The 23,573-nt window shown below is 51.3% G+C and overlaps 11 protein-coding genes and 1 non-coding gene across 12 annotated transcripts; 5 read left to right on the plus strand and 7 right to left on the minus strand.

Annotated features, from left to right (window-relative positions):
* Positions 1-319: 319 nt before the first annotated feature.
* On the minus strand, positions 320-1,813 carry BJX68DRAFT_264091 (zinc-dependent alcohol dehydrogenase; the record flags this gene model as incomplete). Its single annotated transcript, XM_071044874.1, has 4 exons — positions 320-420; positions 517-586; positions 698-1,742; positions 1,797-1,813. 4 exons carry the CDS (start codon positions 1,811-1,813, stop codon positions 320-322), a joined length of 1,233 nt encoding a protein of 410 aa, XP_070902149.1.
* Positions 1,814-2,711: 898 nt separating this feature from the next.
* Positions 2,712-4,281, plus strand: BJX68DRAFT_253633 (zinc-dependent alcohol dehydrogenase; the record flags this gene model as incomplete). The annotated part of the gene is made up of 5 exons (XM_071042745.1): positions 2,712-2,823; positions 2,904-2,999; positions 3,077-3,304; positions 3,370-3,950; positions 4,003-4,281. The coding sequence occupies 5 exons, from the start codon at positions 2,712-2,714 to the stop codon at positions 4,279-4,281; spliced, it is 1,296 nt and encodes a 431-aa protein (XP_070902150.1).
* Positions 4,282-4,730: 449 nt separating this feature from the next.
* BJX68DRAFT_264093 (cupin domain-containing protein) lies at positions 4,731-5,342 on the minus strand (the record flags this gene model as incomplete). Its single annotated transcript, XM_071044875.1, has 1 exon — positions 4,731-5,342. One exon carries the CDS (start codon positions 5,340-5,342, stop codon positions 4,731-4,733), a length of 612 nt encoding a protein of 203 aa, XP_070902151.1.
* A 1,699-nt stretch (positions 5,343-7,041) lies between these two features.
* Positions 7,042-8,029, minus strand: BJX68DRAFT_264094 (uncharacterized protein; the record flags this gene model as incomplete). The annotated part of the gene is made up of 3 exons (XM_071044876.1): positions 7,042-7,188; positions 7,290-7,632; positions 7,998-8,029. The coding sequence occupies 3 exons, from the start codon at positions 8,027-8,029 to the stop codon at positions 7,042-7,044; spliced, it is 522 nt and encodes a 173-aa protein (XP_070902152.1).
* Positions 8,030-8,196: 167 nt separating this feature from the next.
* On the minus strand, positions 8,197-8,299 carry BJX68DRAFT_t45. Its single transcript has one exon. It is a non-coding gene; the product is annotated as a tRNA-Ala (tRNA).
* A 2,273-nt stretch (positions 8,300-10,572) lies between these two features.
* On the minus strand, positions 10,573-11,225 carry BJX68DRAFT_231113 (putative quinol monooxygenase). Its single transcript, XM_071039302.1, has 2 exons — positions 11,173-11,225; positions 10,573-11,056 (listed from the first exon to the last, which is right to left on the minus strand). Exons 1-2 carry the CDS (start codon positions 11,192-11,194, stop codon positions 10,773-10,775), a joined length of 306 nt encoding a protein of 101 aa, XP_070902153.1. The 5' UTR covers positions 11,195-11,225; the 3' UTR covers positions 10,573-10,772.
* A 697-nt stretch (positions 11,226-11,922) lies between these two features.
* Positions 11,923-12,179, minus strand: BJX68DRAFT_264096 (uncharacterized protein; the record flags this gene model as incomplete). The annotated part of the gene is made up of 2 exons (XM_071044877.1): positions 11,923-12,101; positions 12,155-12,179. The coding sequence occupies 2 exons, from the start codon at positions 12,177-12,179 to the stop codon at positions 11,923-11,925; spliced, it is 204 nt and encodes a 67-aa protein (XP_070902154.1).
* A 2,490-nt stretch (positions 12,180-14,669) lies between these two features.
* Positions 14,670-15,146, plus strand: BJX68DRAFT_264097 (uncharacterized protein; the record flags this gene model as incomplete). Its single annotated transcript, XM_071044878.1, has 3 exons — positions 14,670-14,761; positions 14,814-14,923; positions 14,983-15,146. The coding sequence occupies 3 exons, from the start codon at positions 14,670-14,672 to the stop codon at positions 15,144-15,146; spliced, it is 366 nt and encodes a 121-aa protein (XP_070902155.1).
* Positions 15,147-15,766: 620 nt separating this feature from the next.
* BJX68DRAFT_264098 (NAD(P)/FAD-dependent oxidoreductase) lies at positions 15,767-17,351 on the plus strand (the record flags this gene model as incomplete). The annotated part of the gene is made up of 3 exons (XM_071044879.1): positions 15,767-15,788; positions 15,854-16,428; positions 16,482-17,351. The coding sequence occupies 3 exons, from the start codon at positions 15,767-15,769 to the stop codon at positions 17,349-17,351; spliced, it is 1,467 nt and encodes a 488-aa protein (XP_070902156.1).
* Positions 17,352-17,687: 336 nt separating this feature from the next.
* On the minus strand, positions 17,688-19,100 carry BJX68DRAFT_264099 (transcription factor domain-containing protein; the record flags this gene model as incomplete). Its single annotated transcript, XM_071044880.1, has 2 exons — positions 17,688-18,982; positions 19,028-19,100. The coding sequence occupies 2 exons, from the start codon at positions 19,098-19,100 to the stop codon at positions 17,688-17,690; spliced, it is 1,368 nt and encodes a 455-aa protein (XP_070902157.1).
* Positions 19,101-19,879: 779 nt separating this feature from the next.
* BJX68DRAFT_264100 (uncharacterized protein) lies at positions 19,880-21,448 on the plus strand (the record flags this gene model as incomplete). The annotated part of the gene is made up of 5 exons (XM_071044881.1): positions 19,880-20,136; positions 20,308-20,430; positions 20,491-20,669; positions 20,737-20,834; positions 20,903-21,448. The coding sequence occupies 5 exons, from the start codon at positions 19,880-19,882 to the stop codon at positions 21,446-21,448; spliced, it is 1,203 nt and encodes a 400-aa protein (XP_070902158.1).
* Positions 21,449-22,049: 601 nt separating this feature from the next.
* On the plus strand, positions 22,050-23,550 carry BJX68DRAFT_264101 (NAD(P)/FAD-dependent oxidoreductase; the record flags this gene model as incomplete). Its single annotated transcript, XM_071044882.1, has 2 exons — positions 22,050-22,652; positions 22,741-23,550. The coding sequence occupies 2 exons, from the start codon at positions 22,050-22,052 to the stop codon at positions 23,548-23,550; spliced, it is 1,413 nt and encodes a 470-aa protein (XP_070902159.1).
* Positions 23,551-23,573: the final 23 nt, after the last annotated feature.

Here is a 23,573-nt window from a genome sequence, read left to right on the forward strand (position 1 = left end):
TAACATGCTCCCTAGTAGGTATCTCCTATGAAGGTCAAACCTCGTGCTATAATACTGAAAATATGGGCCCCAAATATATTATGAACAGCGAACACACTAAAAATAAACAATTTTTGATTAATATCCAGATCGTTTGTTGCGAGCCAAGTGGCACTAATCCTGGTAGTAGTGGTGCTGCTAGTTGACTCTTGACTACTCACAACTATTTATCCGTTGGTACTCTGCAACAGAGGGAAGACCTTACACAAATTGTCGAAAAATCAGAACTTTTCAAATAGGCACTGCACTGCCCTTGTCCAATGAATTTCTGGTCTTACCTTTATGCCCGGCCAAAGGCTGTCGCGAGGCACACTTTTAACCCTCCAGGCACTTTGTGGTTGTAGAATTCGTCGTAGCTCTTTGAGATATTTTCGAACTTGTCTAGAGAAGAAGAATTAGTTGAGGGCGCCAATGACTTCTACGGATACAATGGTGAATCGGGAACGGGGTTAGTGCCCTATGCTTCGCTTTGCCTACCTTCGTGTGTAAACATGAATGAGGGGTCGTATTTGCCTTCGACAACGATGTCTAGAAGGAACGGGAAGTACTAGAGGATTTCAACGGCAATCGTTAATCGCGTCTGTATTCAGGGGAGCGGTGCTTTTTCTCTTGGCCTCTTCTTGCGGCATATTACAGCAGAGGGGAAAGATAATCTGACCTTCTCGGCGTAGAGCTGCCCACCGCGCAGGGTGATGGCTTTCTCCATCAACATTCCAATAGGGAACTCGTTGGTCGTAAAGAAGAAGTCGCCAATTAGAGCGATATTCCCGCCCTTGCGCGTTGCCTTGATCACCGCGCTGGCAGTGTCCGAGCTGTCGCCCTCAAGACTCAGTGCTCTCATGGTAGCGTGAGCGGTCGTGTTCGTACTACGGAAACCGCTCGCTTCGATACCGCGGTCCAGACCACGCGATTCAACAGATAAAATGTAAGCTGCCGGATCTCGGTGCTCTTTCACATTGACCGGAATCATGCCAAAAGACTTTGCGATATTGAGCCGGTTCACGTCCTTGTCCATTGCGTAAACCTTGCTGGCTCCACGATACTTCGCCAACCGTTGGATTGAGAGGCCGACTGGACCACAGCCCCAGACGCCAACGACGTCGCCTTCACCCACTTCCGCCAGCTCGCAGCCGTGCCACGCAGTAGGTGTCACGTCTGCAAGCCCAAGCAGTTTCTTAGCATCGACATTCTTCGGAGCCTTGACGCAGGTCAGATCCGCGTTAGGGACGCGGCAGTATTCAGCCTGGTCGCCAGGGTATCCCCCCGTGATCTTGGAATAGCCAAAGATGCCCGATAGGCGATGGCCGTACATTTGCTCCAGTTCCTTGGACGGGTTGGTTCGGTCGCAGAGAGAGAACTCCTTGCGCTTGCAGTAGAAGCATTCTCCGCATGCAATGACCGGCAAGATGACCACCCGGTCTCCTGCCTTCAAGTTCTTGACTTGCGGCCCCACTTCTTCGACGATGCCGATGGCCTCGTGGCCCATGATCAGCCCCTTTTCCATGACCTTATTCAGATCGCCAGCATACATATGCAGGTCCGAGCCACATATGGTGCAGTGGGTGATGTGCACAATGGCGTCCTTGGGCGCGGTGACGGTGGGTTTTGGTACCTCACCCAGCTCGATCGATTTTGTGCCCGTCCACAGAGCTGCCTTCATCTTCTCGGTGGGATGAGGCTTGTACGCCGTGGTATCCACCGGCCTTGCAGTTCAGGTGAGAATGGTGGTAGATATGCATTTGAAGGCAGGAACTTACTTTGGTACGTCTGCCATTGTAGAGTCTTGACGTTCTTCTGAAGGTTATTCGACGAAATTGTCGTTTTCCTAATTTAGTTGGATATTTGCTAAGTATCGTATTCGAGAGATGCTAATTACGGTCGGATGAGAAAACTAAACAGCCTCAGCTTGTCTTTTACTTTGATGTCACTCTGGACATATAGCCAGTGGGCACGGGCATTACTTCTTGTCGAATCTGATGTCATTCAACATCATGACTGTTGATTAGTTCGGTACGATTCGGTACGATGTCATATGTGAGATATCAATCCACCATCGTACCTAAGATTGGACCTTGAGAATACTGAGATGCCGGAGTGGTGTATGCACCAGGTTTTGCAAGTTTGACGCTCAGTCTATGTCACAAAACTTGAAATTCGGCTCTAAAGCCTTTGTTTCCGCCAGCGACTATCGCTTCAAAATTAATCGCGTGTATGCCCCAGGAAGTAGGCTTGCTTTCCCTTCCCTGCTAAGTGTCGATGAAACTAATGGAGTCACGGTAATATTCAAAATCAGATTTACATACTCTTCAACGTTCCGCTAACCCTAATTCGAACCACGCTAGTCTAATTTTAGCCTGTCAGACTCCACTGTGCGTACTGGACTGGAAGATGCGCCCGGGGGAAGCGGAAGCGTCTCACTTGCATCTAGATGTCAACGATGTGTATGACGGCATGATGAGCCACCATCTGATCTCGCCCTATCGCTTCCCAGGTTTGCCGAGGTTACGACCATGGTGCTAGAAACACGAGACATAAGAATGATGTCAAAACAGCAAGACGCCTGGCTGTCTCGCAAGACAAATATATATCCTCCCCGCGGAAGCGTTCAGCCGACAACCAGTAAGTACATTGAGAAAACCAAATCGAGCAGAAATTCTCGATGAACATACACCATGTCTGCATCGATCACCACAGACGTCAGTAACTATGAGGATAAGGGATATGGCGACCCAAGCCATAGGATGAAGGCCCTGACCTGGCAAGGGAAGAATACGGTCAGAGTTGGTTAGTCATTCTGCCCGTCACTACCGTCATTTCAATCTCTCGAATTGATCGGCTTTGCTTGCTGACACCGTTTATCATAGTGGAAACGGCTTGCCCCAAGATCATCGATGAAGGCGATGTCATAGTCAAGGTGACCGGTAGTACGATCTGCGGTAGTGACCTCCACCTGCTTCATGGTATGTCGTGACTTTTGAACAGTTGTTGAAGTGTTCTATGGTGATCTGCTCATGCGTTAACCCTTAACGATTTATAGCGGCCATTCCAGATCTTCAGAAAGGCGATATCCTCGGCCACGAGTTCTGCGGTATTGTCTCAAGCGTGGGGCCAGCAGTCAAGAAGGTTAAAGTGGGCGATCGCGCTGTGGCATCGTTTCAAATTGCCTGTGGGCAGTGTTATTATTGCAAGAAGAAGTTGTCGTCAATGTGTGAGCGGACGAATTCGAACGAGGAGGCCACTAAGCTATATGGGCGTCGAACAGCTGGTATGTTTCCTTTTCAGACAGCTATCCTGATGTTAGTGAGACTATGATACTAAAACCTATCTTAGGCATGTTTGGATACTCTCACTTCACGGGTGGCTTTGCCGGTGGGCAAGCGGAATATGTTCGTGTCCCTTACGGTGACGTGAACCTTCTTCAGCTGCCCGACGACGTCCCTGATGAAAAAGGACTCTACCTTTCAGATGTGCTAGGAACATCCTGGAACGCCGTTGTCGACACTGGAGTTGAGGAGGGTGACACTGTGGCAATCTGGGGAGGTGGCCCAGTTGGACAAATGGCAGCTGAATTCAGCTTCTTCAATGGTGCAAAGAGGGTCATCCTCATTGATGGCGGCGATGGAAAATGGCGACTAGACTTTGTCAAGAAGATTATACCCAAGCTCGAGACAATTGAGTATACGAACCTTCCCAAGGGCGAATCTGTGACCTCGACTCTGAAGAAAATGTGCGATGGCCGCGGACCTGATGTGGCTATTGAGTGCGCCTCCGGGGAGTATACCAAAGGATGGTCCCATTACTTTGAGAGATTGCTCGGCATGGAAACGGACACGTCTGAGCTGATCAACGAGATGATTACATCTGTCCGAGCGTTCGGACGCTGTGGGGTTACAGGCGTATATGCCGGCTATGTGAGTGGTACCTTTTCTTGGGTGAAACAATTTTACTAACGTTGCAATGTAGTGTAATCACTTCAACATCGGATCCTTGATGGAGACTGGGATCAAGCTCCTTGGCAATGGACAAGCCCCTGTGCAAAAATATTGGAAGGACCTCCTGAAGTATATTCAAGAGAGCAAGATCCATCCCCTGCATATGGTCACCCACCGGTACAAGCTCGAGGACATGGAGACGGTCTATGAGTTATTCAATAAGCGCGACCCGGGTATGCAGAAGGTCTTTGTCCAAACAAAATTTTCCGCCCCTCCAGCGCCTGGAACTCCTAAGTTGACAGTTGTCTAAGCTGCCCTATGCTACATAAAAGTGTTTCTTTATTAGTCAATGCTTGTGGGTTGAACAACATCTTTTTAATTATGAATTAGGCGCCTAAACATCAAAATATGAAAAATATACCTATGAAAATCACATTGCACGAAAATTTCCTTTTTTCCTTTGAAAATACTCACCTGGAATCCAGGGAGCGTACTACATACGTTTATGATCTTATTTCTCTTTATAATCCCGTGAACTCTTGAGGAGCTAGCAGTACTGAAGGTTACCCTAGAATCTTTCTCGTAGCCTTGCGTGCTGAGTAGAGAAGCTCACAATGAATCACTCTTTCTACACTACAATGGCGTATAGGCATGACTCCCAGAACTTTTTAAGATCCGAAACTAAATAGTTAACCTAGCAGACCTAACAATCGCTTACATCGGGGTCTGCGGTTCGAGTGACACAGCCCTGCGCGTCACTTAACCCTCGCGCAGGGACAGGGTCAAGTCCTGATCGACGACCTTTCCGCCTTCCAATCGCACCTTTTCGATAGGTTGAAACACGAAAAAGACACGTAAAACACCAGAATTGTCGTTCTTTTCAGTGAGATTCCGCCAAGCATGAGCTGTCCCTCGTTGAACAAATACATCCCCCTTTTTCAGTGTCTTTTTCTCACCGGAATCAAGCACTAACTCTGTAGTGCCATCAACCACGACACCATAGTCGAGGGTCGCTGTTCGGTGCATCGGTACATCTGCACCTGGAGGCACCTCGATAATTGTGCAAGAGGTGCCGTTTGGCGGATTCAACGGCGATGGATCCGAGAGCTGGGCGTGATAGTGCTTGATGTCGAGATTTGCTTTGGATTCTGGGATTGCAGAACTTGGAGGGGAAAGCCCTTGCACAGGAAATGTATTGGTATTGAAAGCCAGAGCATAGTCTGACGTTGTGGGTTTGCCCGGGGGAACTGGGAACCCAGTAAATGACACTTGCTCCCCAACCGCGTCACTAAAGATAGCTCGGCCGCTTGTAGCATCATGGGCTGTTATGATGCGGCGCAGAGGTTCGGGCTTTCTTTGTCCGGCTGACATGTTGAGATCAATATCAAGAAAGAACAGGGCAAACACCTAGAGTATTACTTGGCACTTGGTAGATTAATTGCAAGATATTGCAAATGTGATCCCGCCAACACTCCCTACCTATATAATCAGCTGTATGAGACATATGACACGACTTTAGATCATCGTAAAGTCAAAACTCAATGATGGGTCGATGTCTTGTCGTACGATGAAGATCTCACTGTGACGTTCAACTCACCCATGGATCCCTTCATCAAAAGTCTGGAAACCCAAGGAACGCTTTTCTCCACATGATAGACATGCTCTTATCAAAAGGATCTCAAGACCATCATGAAATCAGTCGAACCATTAATTCATGAGCACGTCATGGGTGAAGGTGAGCAATGCATAGCATTGGGATTGCATGGCAGTTCGCGTGTTCAGCAGAGTCGTGGAGACAGCCTTACCGTACTGTATCACTTGGAACAAGGGACGAAAAGTCACACCTTTTCCAGATTTTCGAGACCATTTCAGGCTCTGTATTTTGACTTCTGTTTACGGAATCATCTCCGAGTCCGTCGGGTTCGGATTCACCGAGTCCCACTGTCAGAGTCCGACGTACAGCTTTTGTCTCGCCGAGGACCAGAATGGGTATGTCTCCTGGGCGCCCATCACGACATGTGTTGATGGGACGGTGTCGAACTATGATGATGGTGTTAAGGAAACGGGCGAGGCGTGTACGCCCAAGGAGAATCGGAATAGGGACGTTATTAGCACATTTAGCTTTGTGTATACGGCGAAGCAGCTTGCGCCAGCTAGGTGTCCTCTTCGTTTCGAGTCGTAGGCATCCAACGGCGCAGTGAGGATTCTAGTGCGGACGGGATGCTGGTCTCGGGGATTGTATAGAGAACTCAGTCCTGAGTCCTGAACAATGTCTTGATTGTCAGTGATTTTTGTTTCGTTTTACTTCGCGCTTTAGAGAATACACTGTAGGTGCTGGGTCACTGGCTCCACCTACCGCGTGTCGCTCGTTTCGTGTCTTCTGTTCCCGGGATATGGTGAGTATCTGCTTGAACGGGCTATTGCTTCCATTTCAATGTCTCACAGGGCTCGTTCTGCGCAGCACCTGCTCTCATGTATGTAAAATCAAGAACTTCACTGCTAGTACTCCTGCACCACCACTGAGTCGAATGGCTCGAGACATATGCATCATTGCTTGAGAGAGCGATTTGCCATACTCTGAAAGTCAATGATTTAATAGAGGCATCCCGGAACTGGTTAGTCGTGCCAGCAATACACCTCATAGGAACCTTACATTACCTAGACATAAAATCAGTGGGTGAGTGGCCATGTCTCCAACATCAGGTTCCTGTGAATGGACTCGAGGATCCCAGGGATGGCCTCAACCCGGCATCTCAACCATCATTTCGAGATCGTGCTTGATGTAGCTCATCACGGGTGCCGCGGCGCTAATAGCCGGGGGCAAGACAGTCCGACATCAAGGATTCGAGGGATCCTAATAGCCAGTGTAGAAAACAAGTCATTCATTCTTCATGAGCATACGAGAACGGAATGAAATACGAAACAAGACAAATCACAAGTATGACAATAACAGGGTCTCAAATCAATCAATCACTCTCTCCTTCTACGGAAGCCATCATCGCCGGTAACCTTCGCATCTGACCCCCGCTGCGTCAGGTCTGAGAAACACTCAATGCGGTTCAGCGTCGGGCTATCCGAGCTTGTAGTCGTGGTCTCGTAGCCCGTAGGAAGATTTTCCATCGTCGGAGTAATTGTGGCATGTTACCGCGACGTATTCGATCGAGGTCGAGTTGGGCACTGTCTGGATTTCCACCAGGCCGGTTCCGCTGGATTTACCCTTGAGCCTGTAAAATCCTGCCGTGGGGAAGGGCGCTCCGCTAAGGCGGCGCCAGGGATCTACGGAGTAGGCCAGGGGATTCTGTCAGCCACGGGACGTACAGCATAGTGCTTGGCAGATTTGCGACTAGTAAACGTTGCCATGACCATGTGGACGTCCCGACCACCAGGCTCCTTGGACGGAAAGCAAGGTAGCGGATTCTTACCACCACACGCCGGCGTAACGGTCTGCGCTTCCCGGTAGACGAGCTTCGTCGCGTCGAGCGACCACTTCGGATCCGCCTGGCCGCTCCACTGCGGATCGTTCAGCGCGCAATTTCCCAAATCGCCGACTGCTGGCCCGTTGACCTTCTGCCCGGAATCAGACCCGTGATCATTGTAGCCGTCCAGAACATAGTGGAGGAAGAATCGGCGTTGCCCGTTGTTCCGTGTGACCGATATCTCTCTGGTATATTACGCACCCGAGAGGAACATCTGGCGATCAGTCCCGCGCCCATCCAGGATCGTATTAGGGAATAATCTTCAAGGAGCTAGTATTAGATGTGGCAAAACAAAACAGGCGCTTGTCCCTTTCTATAGTTCTTAAACACCACCTGTTGCAGGAGCACGCGAGGCAAACATAGAACGGCAACCTGAGGAATCCTTGTTTGCTCGCAGACTGCAGAACACATGTTACGCATGCGCCGTGGGGTGCCAGCCATGTGGCCAAGCGAGCCGAGCAAACATGTCTCCTGCAATTGGCGCACACCCTCGTCGGTCTCGTTTTCGTTTCCTTATCCTGCTTTGGTTAGTGTATCCCACATGGTGTACTCGTACTCGTCTGTAGCCACCCGTCGGCTCATTGCGTGACGTTCTAAATCTGACATCCTTCTTCAATAAATTTCTGCGTACTAACTATATAGGGCTCTCTGTACTCCGTAGGTACGGAGTACCCACTCGGCGCCCGCCAAAATCTTGAATGGGCGGCAAAAATTAGCAACCACCTAGTTATAGGTTCATTTGTCAAAAATGGAGCTGGAGGGAATCGAACCCCCGACCTTTCGCATTCCATTTCGCGTACCTATTTGTATGCGCACTGCAAAGCGAACATTATACCATTAAACCACAGCCCCGTTTACGTAATAAAATCACTTTTGAATTCTAACAGGGCTGGCGTCTTTGGTCTGGCATCACCATTTTACCGTAATAGGAATGAGAAAATTAAACTTTTACGGGAGTAACCTTATGCTAGTGTATTCCCACGTTTAAATCATGGGTGAAATAAAAGTCGCTTCCAACAGAGAGAGACATCGATGACGCCATGAGGTTTTGGAGTGCCACGTCTACATTGTTTGCGGCGGCAGCGGCTGCTATTCGAGACGCAGGGGAAGACCCTGGTCGTGTTTTGTTTGTATGCAAACAACTATCTGTTTCTAACACTGGTTATATAAGGAGTAGTTAGCATCTTTCGTTGTTCGTGAAGCTAACAGGGTTCTATTTCTTATTTCACTACTCAGTTGCTTGTGGTTTTTATAGGCAAGCGGCCTAATGTTTTCTGTCCCATACCTATATATTTCTGTGCTGATGGCGATCGTGCTGAGACTTTGCCATGTATGAGGCATAGTGAAGGACCACGTTTAATCTATAAAAGCTTCGCTCATCACAAAGCAGGTCGGGCCCTTAACTAAAGACTGGAACTTTCAGCTGAATTTAGCGATGGGGTTGGCGCGCGAACACGCGCGGCCAAGGAGAGACCCCTCACTCTCAAGCGCCAGCCATGGCCTGGCTTTCTTAATCGATCGGTCAAGCTCAAGAGGACCAGGCTTAAAAGGCGCCCACTGGCTTCGAGGCTGCACGACCTCTTCCTCTACCAATTATACGAAGATAATGTTCAAACAGGATGCTTGCACGTCTTTCGCCAGCACTGCCAGAATAGCGGCGTCCTCTTCGCGATAATCAAAACCATGGATGCACCTACCCAGCGGAAATGGACTAGGTATCTGGACCCCTTTATAAAAAGTACATCTGTCAGAGAAGTCGGCACCCGCCGCCAGCGCCGCCACAAGTCAAATCCCATAAGGCGATCACGAACGGACACATCAAGGTTGTCAGCCGGAAATCTGACTAACATTCAACATCACTCACTAGACTGATGTCATGGTGCCTTTTTAGTCGACTGGTGAAGTTATTAAAAGTTGTTAAATACCTACTCTTTAAGCATGACTTTTCTATCAACACTAACTCAAGTAACCCTCATAAGCAATCAGAGCTTGATATAGCCGCCGAGAAGGGAAATATAGAGATGGTCAAGCGCTCCTTCTTAGAGCCAGCGCTGGTATGTTCCGCTCTTCCTCGTGCGGGTTGGCTTTGCACGAGGTTGTTTGGCATGAGGTTGCGGCGTTCTTGCTGGCTGAGATGAAGAAGATAATATGCGGGGGACCTCCGCTGGCTGAACGTGAGTGTGGGCATTGTACGACGGTTGTGGTAGAGGATACCAAGAAAGTGGCACGCAAAGATGCGATCGTTGTGACTGACTAGTCTTGATAACTGCTATAGAGAAGTAGAACACATGACTAGTTAATCTTCTTAATCCAGAGGTGCCCTTGCTTAATATCCAGCCTAGCCTAGTTTCTTGTAAAGCTGCGGGGGCTAAAAATGTGGAATTACTGAAGCTTCTGCCGCGACACGGCGATAACCCGGATATCACTCGAGCCAGTGGAGAATACAACCTTGCGCTATGGGCCGCGGCGCTAGGGCTGTTTGACATCTTGAAGGCTCTTGTCGATGGAGGGGCGCACCCCAATTATCCTGATGGCATTGGCCGGACCCCGTTGTCGCTTGCTGCGGAGAAGGGACATGCTCATACGGTCCAAGTTCTACTTGCCTATGGTGCTGATGTTGAAGTGCGTGATTCGGTACGGTACTGGGAGCCATTGGATTGGGCCGTATATGCGGAGCAGGCTGACGTTGTGAACATATCGAGGCCTCTTACACCCGCTGATTGCTGGACATAGCTATCTGCATACGACAAACAGCATGAGCAGCTCGCGGAACATCAGTTCTCCGCAGTATACCATGCCTGTCTTAGTGTCTAAAGGCTAATTCTTTGAGCAAATTCGACAATATTTCGCGGTCCGGAATCTAAAGCTTTGCCGAATCAAGCTGGAAACTATATCTCCTGTTCATGACTGAATCGCATGCTCCTCGGAAGCCCTATGCCCCAAGGCTACATGCCTCGTAGTGGAACAGTAGCCTGGAGTAGACCAGCGCTTCTCTTTAGACACCTCGAAGAAGCATCTAATGAGTTAGGAAACCGGCTCGTTTGCGAACCATCTGATTCGAGACCTACCAAGTCTAGACGGTTGAAACTCATTGATGGGCAGATGTAGTGACGATTTAGCGGAAGAAAGCAGCATCTTTATCCCTTTTAGTCCATCAACTGCATATGTTGGTATTGCTTTTGTGCGCGAGTTGATCAGCTGCGCATGAGATATGCAGCATAGTGACTACTCATTATATACACAAAAGCCAACAACCTCCAACTAACATAGCCCAGCTATCATCCGTCTTCCAACCGGATACGCTGAAGTTGATCATCACCTCAACCTAAGCAGACGGCTCCATCTCCTCAAAGCGTCGCAGATCCATCGGCTTCTCCAGCAGCGGAATCACATAGGGGTCGAAGGTCTTCCAGTACGGGTTCTCCAGGTGATACTTCTGGGACCCCTCGTTGAGGTAGCGCTCGACGATGGTAAAGTCTTGCTTATCGTGGACTGACTGCATCACGAACCAGGACAGAGTCTCCTTGTCCTTGGAGTACACGGCGGATGCCTCCTGGAGCTTTGCGGCCAGCTTGGAGATGCTCTCCTCGTCAGGCTTGGCGCGCATGTCTGCCAGAAGCAATTACGTCATTTGTTAGCCGGTCTCTTGCTCGTTCCGGAGGGAGTCGAGTCGGTGCTCGCTTGGAAATAAGCGGATACAGGAGGAAAACTAAGATGATACGTACGGACAACGATTGTGTAGACCATGGTGACTTTAGATGGGTCAATGTGTGTTGATACCGGTGTTGGAGGGGCAGTCGCGTTGAGGGGCAGTTTTATTACTCAATAAGGCGGTGTATGCAGCTGCACGATTCTGCCCTCGTGGGTCAGAAATGCCAAGCGAGAGCCAACACTGCATCACCAGGAGTAGTTCGGAGCTGCCATGGCTCAGATCTTCATCAGCAACTATGGGTCGCCTGCGCATCCTTAGGGTGGCCCAAGTATGGCCGAATACCTCTTTCGGAGCCAGTCACGTGCAGAGCGGGAGATAAGGCAGGTGAACTAATCGTGCCCTAAGCCAGGCGTAAGCTCCCAGTAATGGGGGTAATATTCAACAGCAGCTCTTAAGCCCGCAATTCAATAGTCTTATCATGCCAACATGTCTATTCTCTTATGTTTTGTGGCTCTTGTCTTCAGCTGATCTGTAGCCTTATGATAGTCGGTCTCTAAATATATATGGTAAAGCGACCAACCGCAGAACGCGTTTAGGTATAATCTGCAATGCGCTGTCAATGCCTGGACTGTACTCGAGATTCTATATTGATATATTGAATAAACGCCAGGAAGATAGAAATACTACGGAGTGGCGGCTTTAAGTATCACTTCTTCATGACTATAACAATCCACGCAAGTACCCTAGGTATGTCACACTTAGCAGGGAACAAGAACGCAGGTTAGGGGACTGGGCCCCCAGAGCTTCGTTCTCCAAGCCACAGCTATTTGCGATCCTTCGCCGCGATCTCCGCATTGGAAAGTTGCTTCTGGTCTTCTTCAAGCTCCCTCACCCGGCTATCGACCTGGTCAATCTCCTTTCGTAGAGCAAGTTCGGTTTGCTTCAACATCATATCCTTTATGTCACTCGCTACATGGTCTGTCTTGACGGGTAGTTCGGATGCTATAATGGTGAGTTAACCACGATCCCACAGCATATGACGGTGAGTTACGTACTATGTTGCTGTCGAGGGCGCCACATCGATGGTCATCTTGCAGTCATTAAGCCGCCCCTGGAAAGCTTTGGTCTTCTCCAGACCTAAGAGGGCGACTTTCTATCCGTTTGCGCAGAAAGTTTTGTCCTCGGAGGAGCGCTTCATCCATTGAGCCAAAAAAGCTAAAAAAAAAAAAAGCCTGAAAAGCCTTCCATGCGGCGTCACAATCCTCAACACTGCATGGCCCTTTCTGGAAGTGCACGGCAAGCAGGTTATGCTTGTTCATCAATCCGTTAGCGACTATCTGTGGGAGAGCACCCAGATACTAAACCTGAATTCGATGGTTTCTGGATAGACGCCAAGGAAGAAGATTTAACACCCACACAGGATTGTCTTGACAATTTTTTACAGAGTCGCTTGCAGTACCATCGCATATATCCTAGTAATGAAAGAATCCGGCTCAAGGAGTCTCCCATTCTTAATGACGCAGCTATACACTGGGGTGAACTCGCGAAGTATTCCGCTGGGCTGGCAGCACAACTCCTGGAGTTATTAAAGAACCTTTTTAAGAGCGGCTCTGCCGTGCAAAAACACTAGTGATTAAGATATTATTTAGCTTAACCTTCTCTATCCCTACATACGGCTTCCTATCTTGGGATTCTGCCACGGGTGCAGAGGATGTGTCGCAAGAAGAAGCTTCGGAAGCTGTTTACTAGCCCCAAAGATACGGATCTGGCAGGACAAACAGCCGTGCATCATGCGACCGAGCATGGGGAGTATCTGATCCTGGAGAACCTTATTGCCCAAGGTACAAATGTACATCTAAGGGGTCAATGGTGAGCGGAGTGCACTGTCCATCGCGTCCTCAAGGAACTGGGCAGATATGGTGCAGCTATTACTTGATCATGGAGTAGGCTCTAATAATAGCAATTATACTCACGCGGTGCACATTGCGTTCAGTCGCGGGCATAAGGGCATTGTGGAGGCCCTGTTTCCTCACGGAGAGAGGTTTAGAGCTACGATTTTTTTAGGCGCCATGTCTGAGGCCCTTTCTTGTGGAATGTGGCTAGTCCCGTTCCTGGTCAACTGAGGTGTGGGCATTGCTGTGGGCAAAGTTCAAGGTGCGAGTATCAATGCCTTTTCTAACAAATACAAAGACGAAATGCTGTGGCTAGTTTCCCATGGCGCTGCCCCGAGGTGCTGAATTACCGCGGAAGCACCACATTATGCGAAGCTGCCCGCCGTGGACGCAAGGAAATAGTCCAGATGCTGTTTAACAACGAAGCCAACGTCAACACAAGGAAAAGTCTCACTGGCCCAACCGCCCTGCACGCGGCAGGGTGGCATAGACTGAAAGAAACAGTACACGTGTTACTTGACTACAGGGCGGAGTTAAATGCACAGGATGACAGAGGGCAATGAGCACTCTACGACACCAGCCTCGCGGGATCTGCGGACTTTGTGGAACTACGGCTAGCCCGTGGTGCTGACCCGAACATCGGGAGTAATGACGGGACCACCGCACTCGATTGGGCGCTTATGAAGCGCCAATTTGCAGTTATTCTGCCCTTACTAAGACACGAAGTCATTGGCACCAATCTAGACCTGAGTCGTCGGAATACTTGTCTGTCATTTGGAGGAAGAAAGGAAAGGCGCCGTCAGGTGCAAGACTGTCACAGAGACTTCGGGCCCCCGAGATGGGACGTCTTGGCGAGTGAGTAGCGTTGTGTATGGAACTTACTTCGAGTACGACGATCTCCCATATGAGCCATACGGGGTACAGTAATGCTATCTTATGGGCCGCGTACGGGGGCAGAATTGGCACGCAGAGACACGGGAGCCCGCATCAGTCTGAAAGTTTCGTTCCTGCTACAGATTCAAAGACATCTGCGGGCTTGCGGAAATTGGCTCCTGAAGCTAGATAACGCGACCAAGGAATTGCGCATCTAGGAAGTCCTACACCACAGATAGCGTTCCCGCGTTAATCATATGCTACGGCACTCCAACACTCCTGAGTGGCATTGCCCTGGAGCCTCGTCTACCCTGCCACTAAAGGTTCTAAGCATGTGCAATATGGGCCACCCACATGGCGGTAAGCTGGCACCAGAGAGCTGCAAACGATTTCGATATCACATCCTAGGTACTACGTGCGCTAGACCCAGCCTGTTGCCCGTAAGACTCATTGTCAGCCGGGCAGATTGGTGGATTGCGTTCTATTCTACCCCGCCGCTTCAACGGTCGAACCGTGCCTCACGGTTACAATTCTTTGACTAAAGATCAGGTCCTGAGATTCGCGACAGCTACCTAGTGCTAGTGCCTGACTCCATACTTCGCCCTCCATTATCACAGCATAAAATTGGCCGTCGGCCGATTATGACCCAGGTGATGGGCATTGGCGTTTCGGATGCTAGGTCTATAAGCAAGATACAGAACCGTTATCAGGATCAGCCAGAGAGGTAAACTGTCTTGGCAATGGTATAAGTATGGTCATTGAGATGCACCTAATGGGACACAAGCTCACTTCTTCCAGCGCCACTATGTCTGAAATTGTGGTTATCAATAGCGCGGCCTCCATCACGCCCAAAACGCAGGAAGGTCCTTCCGCTTATACAGACCTCGTGGGATCAGGGTACGCTTTCCAGCCCTTTCCGCGCCGTTAACTTGCTAACGAACCGCGACAGCCCCTCTGCCCCGCATCCGATAGTCGCCGGCGTCTGGGACCTCGTTGATATCGACGCGCCCACACCGGCCTGGGAAGCCGAATGGGACGAGATGAAATATCTAGCGGCTGGTAAGCTCCGCTCTTTAATGGGATATACTCTGTGGGAAATGAGAGCTGACAAAGGCCAGGCCAGTTAACACTGAAAGACGAGACTACAGGGGCGGTCACAGAGGCAGAGACAGGAAGCATCATCTGGATTCCAAAGGGCGCGAAGATGTCCATTGTTAGGTCCAAGGGGGTCCGCGTGATCTATGTAGAGCAGCAGTATCGGAAGGCTCAGTACACGGCGTAAAGCATGTGGTCCAGGCTTGTTGGAGAGCTTATATCGAGCAGCGGCACAAGTCAATGCATCAACCAGAGTTTGAACATGTAAATAAGTATCCTCAGGAAGAATTCCTGGCGGCCGCCAAATGCCCGGGATAGATCGCACGTTGGGTTTCCGTACACTAGGTACCATCCGATGCCCCTCAATCAACATTGCTTTGGAAGCCTAACGTATCCGTTGATGTGGAGTCTTCTCGACCACAATTTGATCAAGCGTCTTGATCCCTTTCGGGCATTGTGCGCCTCGTTGCTGTATTGTTATCAAGCAGTAGTCACAGATGAGGGCCCGAATCCTTCCTGAAGGCAGCTCCCTAAGGCTAGTGTGGTTCTGATCAGGGTGGGTCATTGGCCGTATAGAAAAGCGCCGACGGCGATATTCCCCCAGAATCCAGTCTTGGCCACTACTCCAACTCCTAGTGCGCCGTTATCTTCAACCCCGCATTTCAACATGATTCTAAGCGGCAGGGGCCTAGAATCTTGGCCAGCTCTTTGCAGGTCATGGTTCCATTTTGGCCACACGCTATAATTACCTGCTTTCAAACTGACACAACCACAAGATACATCCATCAAACAGCAAAGCCGAGCGGTATGGCGAACAATGAGAGAAACCGTACGTCGGGCGCAATGTCCATGCCCTCAATGACTACCACCATTTTTTCGTACTAATAGTACCAGCGCAAAAGGAATCGATGCGAGCCCTCCTCGAACAGGACCCCGGTCTCCCCCGTACCAATCCCACATCCTCGTACTGGCAAACTCCTTTGCACAAGTTATCCCACATCCAAAGTTCCTCGCTCCCCTCAAGAACCGAGATCGCCGTAATTGGGTCCGGAATAACCGGCGCAAGCGTCACCAAGACAATCCTCGAAAACCACCCTACAGCGCAAGTGACAGTCCTCGAAGCACGCACCATCTGCTCCGGCGCAACAGGGCGGAATGGCGGGCAGCTTGCGATTAACGCGGCGGAGACATATGTCAAGACGCGTGAGGCTGTTGGGGCCGAAATGGCGGGCAAGGTTGTGCGGTTTAACCTGAAGACGTTGCAGGCCATGCGAGAAGTGGCGAGGGAGTTTAGTGGTGAGGACTTTCCGGGGGCACAGGATCCGGAGGTCACGGATGTCACCAAAGTTCGCGCGTTCGTGGACGCGGAGTCGTTTCGCGGCATGCAGGAAGGGTTGCGGGAACTGGAGGCGGACCATCCTGATTTGAAAGGCATCTATACTATTATTGATTCGGAGACATGCCAAAGGGTATTTTACAAAGGACATGATTTTGCAGAAGGCTGGCTGACGCAGCTACCCAGGACCATGGCATCCACGGTGCGGTCGGTGCAGTGATGCATAGCGCAGGCTCGGTATGGCCATATCGTCTGGTCACGAACGTTTTCAATGCCTTGCCGGCACAATATCCGTCTCGTCTAGCGATCGAAATGAATACCCCGGTTACACAGGTAACCTACGAGCCGTCCGCTGATGCAAAGCACCCTTACATCTTGCATACCCCGCGGGGGGTTGTCCGTGCTGCGCAGGTCGCATATTGCACCAATGGGTATACGGGCCACTTGCTCCCAACCCTCCGAGGCGCGGTATTCCCTCTAAAAGAAACAATGACAGTGCAGGAACTGAGTCCAGCGATAAGCCGATCCACGCCAACCTCCTGGGCAATCCACTACAAACCATACCTCGATGAGAACACGGGCACATACGCAGATGGCCTCACGTATGGAATGCAGAGCGCCAAATCCGGGTACTATTTCTTTGGCGGCGCGAAATGTGCTCCTGACGAGTTGATCTCCAGCGATGACACGGTCCTTGTTGACTCCTCGGTCCAATTCATGCAAGAGTCTGTCGCGTCCCTATTCGGCCGCGAACCTAGCGATTCCAAGATAATCAGTGCCTGGTCGGGAGTTATGTGTTTCTCTTCAGACTCGATGCCACTGGTGGGCCGGCTGCCGTCCGAGCTGACCAGTCGCGCTGGGCGCGGGGAGTGGATCTGCGGAGCCTATAACGGATATGGGATGCCCTCTGCATGGCTTGCGGGTGAGAGTCTGGCGTTTATGATGCTTGGTCAGTCGGCCAGGGATTATCTGCCCGAGGTGTTCCTGATGAGCGAGGCGCGCCTGAGGCAGCGGCTGTCGGTGGAGAAGAGTCTGGAGTTTCTGAACGCTGATTGATTTTGCCTGGCTTGCACAGAGACTGTTGGGCGGACCGCTGGCTTGCGTTTCCTTTTATCAGAAGCAAAACTAGCAAACCCTTCCAGTGTGGACCCCGGCAACTGGACATCTTCAGTCGTAGTAGATTGAAGAGCCCGGACTACACTCTTAGAGTTCGTTGAACGAGAGTTTCTTATAAATAGCTCCGCTCTAGGCAGACTTCTCACAATAGTAAAACACCCAGAGGTCGGTTTGAGTTGGCACTAGGACACGAATTTACTAATCCTGCCGCGTTGAGGTAAACAGTAGGTGGCCGCGATGGAAGGTAATTCGTCTGCGCCAGGCGCCCCGATCTCTTCACAGGAGTGGAATACACGCATCATCATGAATAGCAAGGTACTGCAAACATAAACAACCAAAAGGTACAGCATCATGGTCCGCCGTGTGTTCCTCCGCAAGCCTCCACAGCTTCTGCAGCAAACCCAGCACAATTTGGGAATGATGTATAGGAAAATGGTTGTTGAGCCGCCGAAAATAGTCCAGCATCAGCGGCTGAAAATCCGGATACCACGCGCATTCGCTTCCAAGAACCGTCAGTGGCCACAGCAGGGCATTAGCAACCATTATGTCATGCTGCTCGGCGGCCTGCATGACCAGCTCCATTTGAGAGAGCGCCTCGCGAAGAAACCGTTCCGTGCGGTGTTTGTGGTCTGTACCGAGGGAGGCTCTGATATCGGCATCCAACCCCCGGCGCCAGAGGTAGATGAATGTTGCCTTGCGCATGATCGACCATGCAGTGGCAAGGGCAAGGCTGGTATTTACCGCCAGCCCCTCTGGGTGTGGCGGTGGTTCCCATTGCGTGATTAGATCCTCCGAAGTGTGCACATCATCGGCTGCGGAGTCATTGACTGATGATGCATAGGGCGAAGCAAGTGTTTCAATAGGCGCGGTGAAATGTTGGATGGCTCTCTGGTGATCCGCCAGGTTCTGTATATAGCGATCAATGGGACCGTCCCGTGGTGGCTGTGAATGACTATCTTCCACCACTGCGGATACAAGCGCTATGATGGTAATGAGAGACTCGGGATAGGCCGTCGATACCTCGTGTTCTGAAAATTGGGGGCTTGCTTCCCGGCTGTCTGGCCCGTGTTCTAGAGGATGAATCCGCCAATTCAACCACAAATGCTGGCTCCTCTCGGCTCTACCAAGGGAGAATGCCGATATGTCCGCATGCGCGGCAAGCTTCGACGCATGTAGGCTCAGAGATGGGGAGCTCAATGCGGGAATCCCTGGATCCTGGATCAAGGCGATTAGCCCGTTGAGGTGGACAGACCAAATGCGATTTCCGGGGAACCCAAAGATCAGGAGAACTACCGACATTGCAATGGCTTCTTCGGCATCTCGAAGACCGGACTGGATTGATAGGAGGCTCTCCTGGAGGGTGGAAAGGGAGTCTTGGTAGTTGTCGAGTAGCGTCTGGTTTGGGGTGTCAAGAAGCGCCCTGGTGGCATCCGAGTGTCGCAGCCGGTCTGAAAGCGTCAAGAGCGCATCCAGGACGCCCTGGGACCGCACGGCCAGCGGCAGCATGCCGCGCAAGATAGGGACGCCATTGCCTGGAATCGCCACGAGGGTGCGCTGACAACGGTGAATCACTGACGCGTCATTAGCAGTGCCATGATTGGGAGAAGAGCACCTACAAAACCGGAGCTTTCTGTTGGCTACACCACCGAGCTTCAGGGCGCCATTTGTCAGGTCTGTGAGTTCAGCCATGCTATGCCTCGGGACGGAAGGTAGGAAGGCAGCCTGATAGCCTGGAGTTGGCGGAAAGTTACCCCGCATGGTCCACGCGGCTGCATGTTTCGCCGACGGGGGCGCAGCCAGTCGAGAACCGACCGTCGGCGTATTTTAACGTTCTTTTCCCTCTCTCAATCCTCCCAGAAGCACCTGGCTAGCAGAAAGATGGCTACTAAATCAAAATCACCAGAGCAAGTTACGCCCAAGGCTTGCGACCGTTGCCATGCTTTTGTATGTTTCTCTCCAGTATGGCCTGGCCCGCGTGGCTCACCATTCAACAGAAGACGCAATGCAGTTTCGAAAGCCCCTGCTCACGCTGCAAGAGGCTGAGTCTCCCATGTTCCTATAGCAGAGCCTCACGTCCACGTGGGCGACCTCGAAAGGGAGCCTCTGCTGCAAAGGCCACGGTAGCCCATCTGCCCCCCCCACAGCTTAACAGTGGCAACCCCAGGCTAACAGTGATCCCGGAGCAGACGCTAGAAATCACACCTGAGACTTCGCCCAACGCATCCATCCCCAGCTGGCCAGCTGGGTCTCCGTCTCCCCATGATCTACCTGAGCTACCGCTGGAACGCGGGGTAATCGATCCCTTGCTCCATCGACTTCTCTCTTCTGTAGAAAAATACGGCTTCTACGAAGTAATTTTGCCCTTTATTACAAACAATCCATGGCCGGGAGACATCTTACCACAATCACTCCGTTCCGCCCTGCACGCAGTCTCTATAGAGCTCTACGGATACAGCTTTCCTTCGCTTATGCAGCCGCAGTTGCAGGCTAGTCGCACTACCTTACAGGATAGTTCGCTTTCGCTAGCGACACAGATTGATCTGAAGGATGATGCCGGACTACTAGCCCACGCGCTTTGTCTTCTCCTTCTGAGCTATACCTGGTGCATGACCCAACAGAGTGCCGCTATCGCGCTTCGATGGTGTTCCCTAGCAGATCTCATGCTTGAGGGCATTCAAAACTCTTTCGGTAATACCGTACCAGCCCTGAGGGAGCTCACAGAACGGTAAGCAGGACCCTGAAATACCTTCGACCCGTTATGTATGCCTTGTGCATACTAGGAGGTGACTGAGGTTGCCTAATAGGGCCATCGTCGCTTTGCGACTACACCAAAGGTGACAAATTCCCTCAGTCCCTAGCCCTGCGGTCCCAACCCGAATTCTAACCCTCACCAAAGTACATTGCTCCTTACGCATAACTGCCATGGAAAGTGGCGAGGCTTACCTCGTCTGCACCAAGCCAACCACCACCCTGATACCAAAGCCAATTCGTTCTCTGAGCTATTTGAACGCTTTACACTGTACGACTCGTGCTCCGCGTCCCAGTATAGATACAAGTAGCTTGCTAATCGTGAATATAGGATCATCCCCCTTGTTGCCCAGGAGCCTGACAGCGGATCGGCGATATGGAGAGAAGCCAAAGGGCGTTTAGAGACCTTCTTCCTCGAATTTCCAGAAGACCTACTCAAGTTTAGCAGTGCGAAGTACGTGTACCAACTTGAGGCTATGATTTGGCAGCACGGTCTATTCCTTGTGCTGCGTAAGTCTCAGCTGCTTTGGACCTCACACACTCCCATGGGTTGAAAAGGGGGATTGACAGTGACTAGACTCCACGAAGGACTTTGTCAACTTGCTTCGCGATCCCATCTATCTCCAACCGCCAACGCTCATCCATCTTCTTGACCATTCCTTGTTGCTGGGCGAGGTGTGTCTGGCCACTCCCGAGGTCCTGTATTAGTTACACCCAGCGACGGGGCACTAAGCATTTCACAGGTCCTGCCCTCACTCCTAAAACTGGATCCATACGTGGAAAGCATTTCGCCTGGCACCATGTACTTTGTCTTTCTCTCCTGTGCAGTACATTGCCTAGCCCTTCATCAGTTCTCTTCCCAAGCTACATCAGAACGGATAGCTCCGCCAGCCAAGCTCCTTGAGTCATGCTCAACCCACCTAAAGTTCGTCGACGCACTGGAAGCATACTGCCGAAGATGCGATCTGCTCGTCGTCCGAGAATTCCAGCGCCTTTTGACTTGGACGATGAGCACGGTTAGCGAGGGGGTCGCGTCCGGGCCTGCAATGTCGTGCCATGTCCTCTATTTGTATAGATGGACGGCGGGCGGGTCTGGTATGGTTCAGTTGAAGGAGAGGGATGCACTTGGTGAATGGAAATATGGTGAGAGTCCGACGGATCCGTTGTGGAATAACACCAATATGAGTGCAGATGGGACGTTGATACGGGCTATTTGTGGTCTCTGCGACGAGCGACGGCGGATTTGCGAGGCGGGCTTCTTTGATTTGTCCATCTCTGTTTTGATTTAATCTAAATCTGGACCTCCCGAGCCATGCGAAGCAATAGGCCCTTGTAGGACATTCAACACTCTTACGCATGTCTCGCAAGCAACCAGTCCGCCTGATTGAGACTGACCGTCTCTTCTCGGCGGTGCGCGGGGACCGACAACTGTGCCCCTCCAAAAATGGCCAGATGCATGAAAATAGCTCCACAACTGCGAGGAGGTAGCTCAGTCTGATGCCTCTGATTGGTCAACTACTCTGATCGGCCCTGCATTAGCCCGCTTTAGAAAAGGGCCGACGGCGGATTTCCCCAACCAACTGAGCACCACGAATGTTCTACCGGCGAGAAAGTAGCCAGGCAATTTGGTATTCCTCTTGCAGGTAGTTTGCTTGAGATTACTCCGTCTCTTGTTGTTTCGAATTGACATGGCTTGATCGTGTGCATCTAAGATTCCGTCGAAAAGGGTCCGAAAGACCACCGCAAGATATATATTCGTAGAGACTGTACACGCGTGCAAGCCTCTCTATGGTATACAGCAGTTCACCCAACTCCTTGGTCTGACAAAGATCACTTTCCCCTGTCTATCATACTCCCGCGTTCAACCATTGATAAAAGCTACGCAGCAACATGACCGCACCCGACGAACAGCACTGGGCTCGCGAATTCCTCGCCAAAATCAACTCCACCCCGAAAGCCCCCAACCCATCCTCCTACCCTGAACCGCCGCACCTATCCAACAGCTACTGGATCCGTGAGTTTCCAATCGAGTACGAGGACGAGTGGGTGAAAGCCCCCGCGCCCGATACCGTCGACGTCGCGATCATCGGGTCTGGCATCACAGGCGCAACAGTCGCGTACCAGCTCGCCGAGTCGCGTCCCGAGCTGAAGGTCGCGCTGTTCGAGGCACGTGGCCTGTGTACGGGCGCGACGGGGCGGAATGGTGGCCACATTGGGCGTCCTGACGCGCATGGCATTAGGGATCTTGCGGAGCAGTTTGGGGTGGAGGAGGCGCTGCGGATTCGGCGGTTCAATAGGATGAATCGGGAGTTGATGCTTGAGACGATTGAAAAGCTGGATGCTGCGGAGGAAGTGGATTTGAGTGTCAAGGGGACGCTTATTGTCTTTGAAGATGAGGAGGAGCGGGAGACGTATCTTAAGGATGAGGAGTTTGCGAGGGAACATGGAGCAGAGCTCGAGGGGTTTGTGGTTGATAAGGAGTGGGTTCTGAAGGTATGTTCTACAAATGCATCCGAGCGGAACTCAATCAGGCCCCTCGTCGACCGTTTGCTGCTGGCAATGCTGACAGATTGTTGCCCAGAGGGTCAACACAGAACCATCACTGGCGCAGTACGGCGGCGCCTATATCGAGAGATCAGGCACAATTTACGCCCGAAAGTTCGTTGCCTTGCTTCTACGCAAAGCTCTTGATTATTCAAGATCTTTTTCCCTACACCCATATACTCCCGTCTCGGAGGTTACATACAATCCAGACTCCGCGGATCTTCCCTACGGAGTAGTGACGACAAAAGGCACAACGAGAGCGAAAGCCGTCTTCCACGCAACCAACGGCTACGCCTCGCATCTGCTCCCCTCAATGGCAACGCAAGAAGGCGTTCTGGGATGCACCGCTCACATGCTAGGGGTAACACCTAATCGCCCCGAGACAGCACTCCAACTCGAGGGTGGCTTTGGCTACGCAAGCTTCTGGCACTGGCTTCTGCAGCGGCCGAACAAGGGACCGTACCTGTATGGGTTTGCAGCGGCGGAGGGGATGGCCGAGTACAATGATACGATCACGCTCGAGCGAGAGCACCCGGCGCGAGGGGAGATGTTGGCCTTTCTGTCCAAGTTCTTTCCGCAGAGCTTTTCGGGGCAGACGTCCGACAAGGACATTTGCTATGACTGGACGGGCGTGCAGGGGTTCACGGCAGATGGCTGCAGTATCGTTGGACGGCCTGCTGCGGAGCGGCGCGGGGAGTTTGTCTCTGTTGGGCATAACGGCGAAGGCATGGGACGGTGTTTTGCTTGCTCTACTGTGATCACTCGGGCGATTACTGCACATCTTGATCGCAAGATGGACTGGGAGCCTCCGGAGTGGTTTCCTCAGTCGTATCGCCGGAACATTTGAAGGGAGCGTCTGGTGGTTTGCGT

This window comes from Aspergillus pseudodeflectus, assembly GCF_044049435.1.
Source record: "Aspergillus pseudodeflectus strain CBS 756.74 chromosome Unknown BJX68scaffold_9, whole genome shotgun sequence".
In the NCBI taxonomy this organism is placed as follows: domain Eukaryota; kingdom Fungi; phylum Ascomycota; class Eurotiomycetes; order Eurotiales; family Aspergillaceae; genus Aspergillus; species Aspergillus pseudodeflectus.

Excerpts from the sequence above, each read along its gene's own strand:
- BJX68DRAFT_231113 (XM_071039302.1), bottom strand. The coding sequence starts at position 11,194 with ATGGTCTACACAATCGTTGTCC. Across the intron at positions 11,057-11,172 it reads GGTCTACACAATCGTTGTCC|ACATGCGCGCCAAGCCTGAC; the intron begins GTACGTATCATC and ends TGCTTCTGGCAG.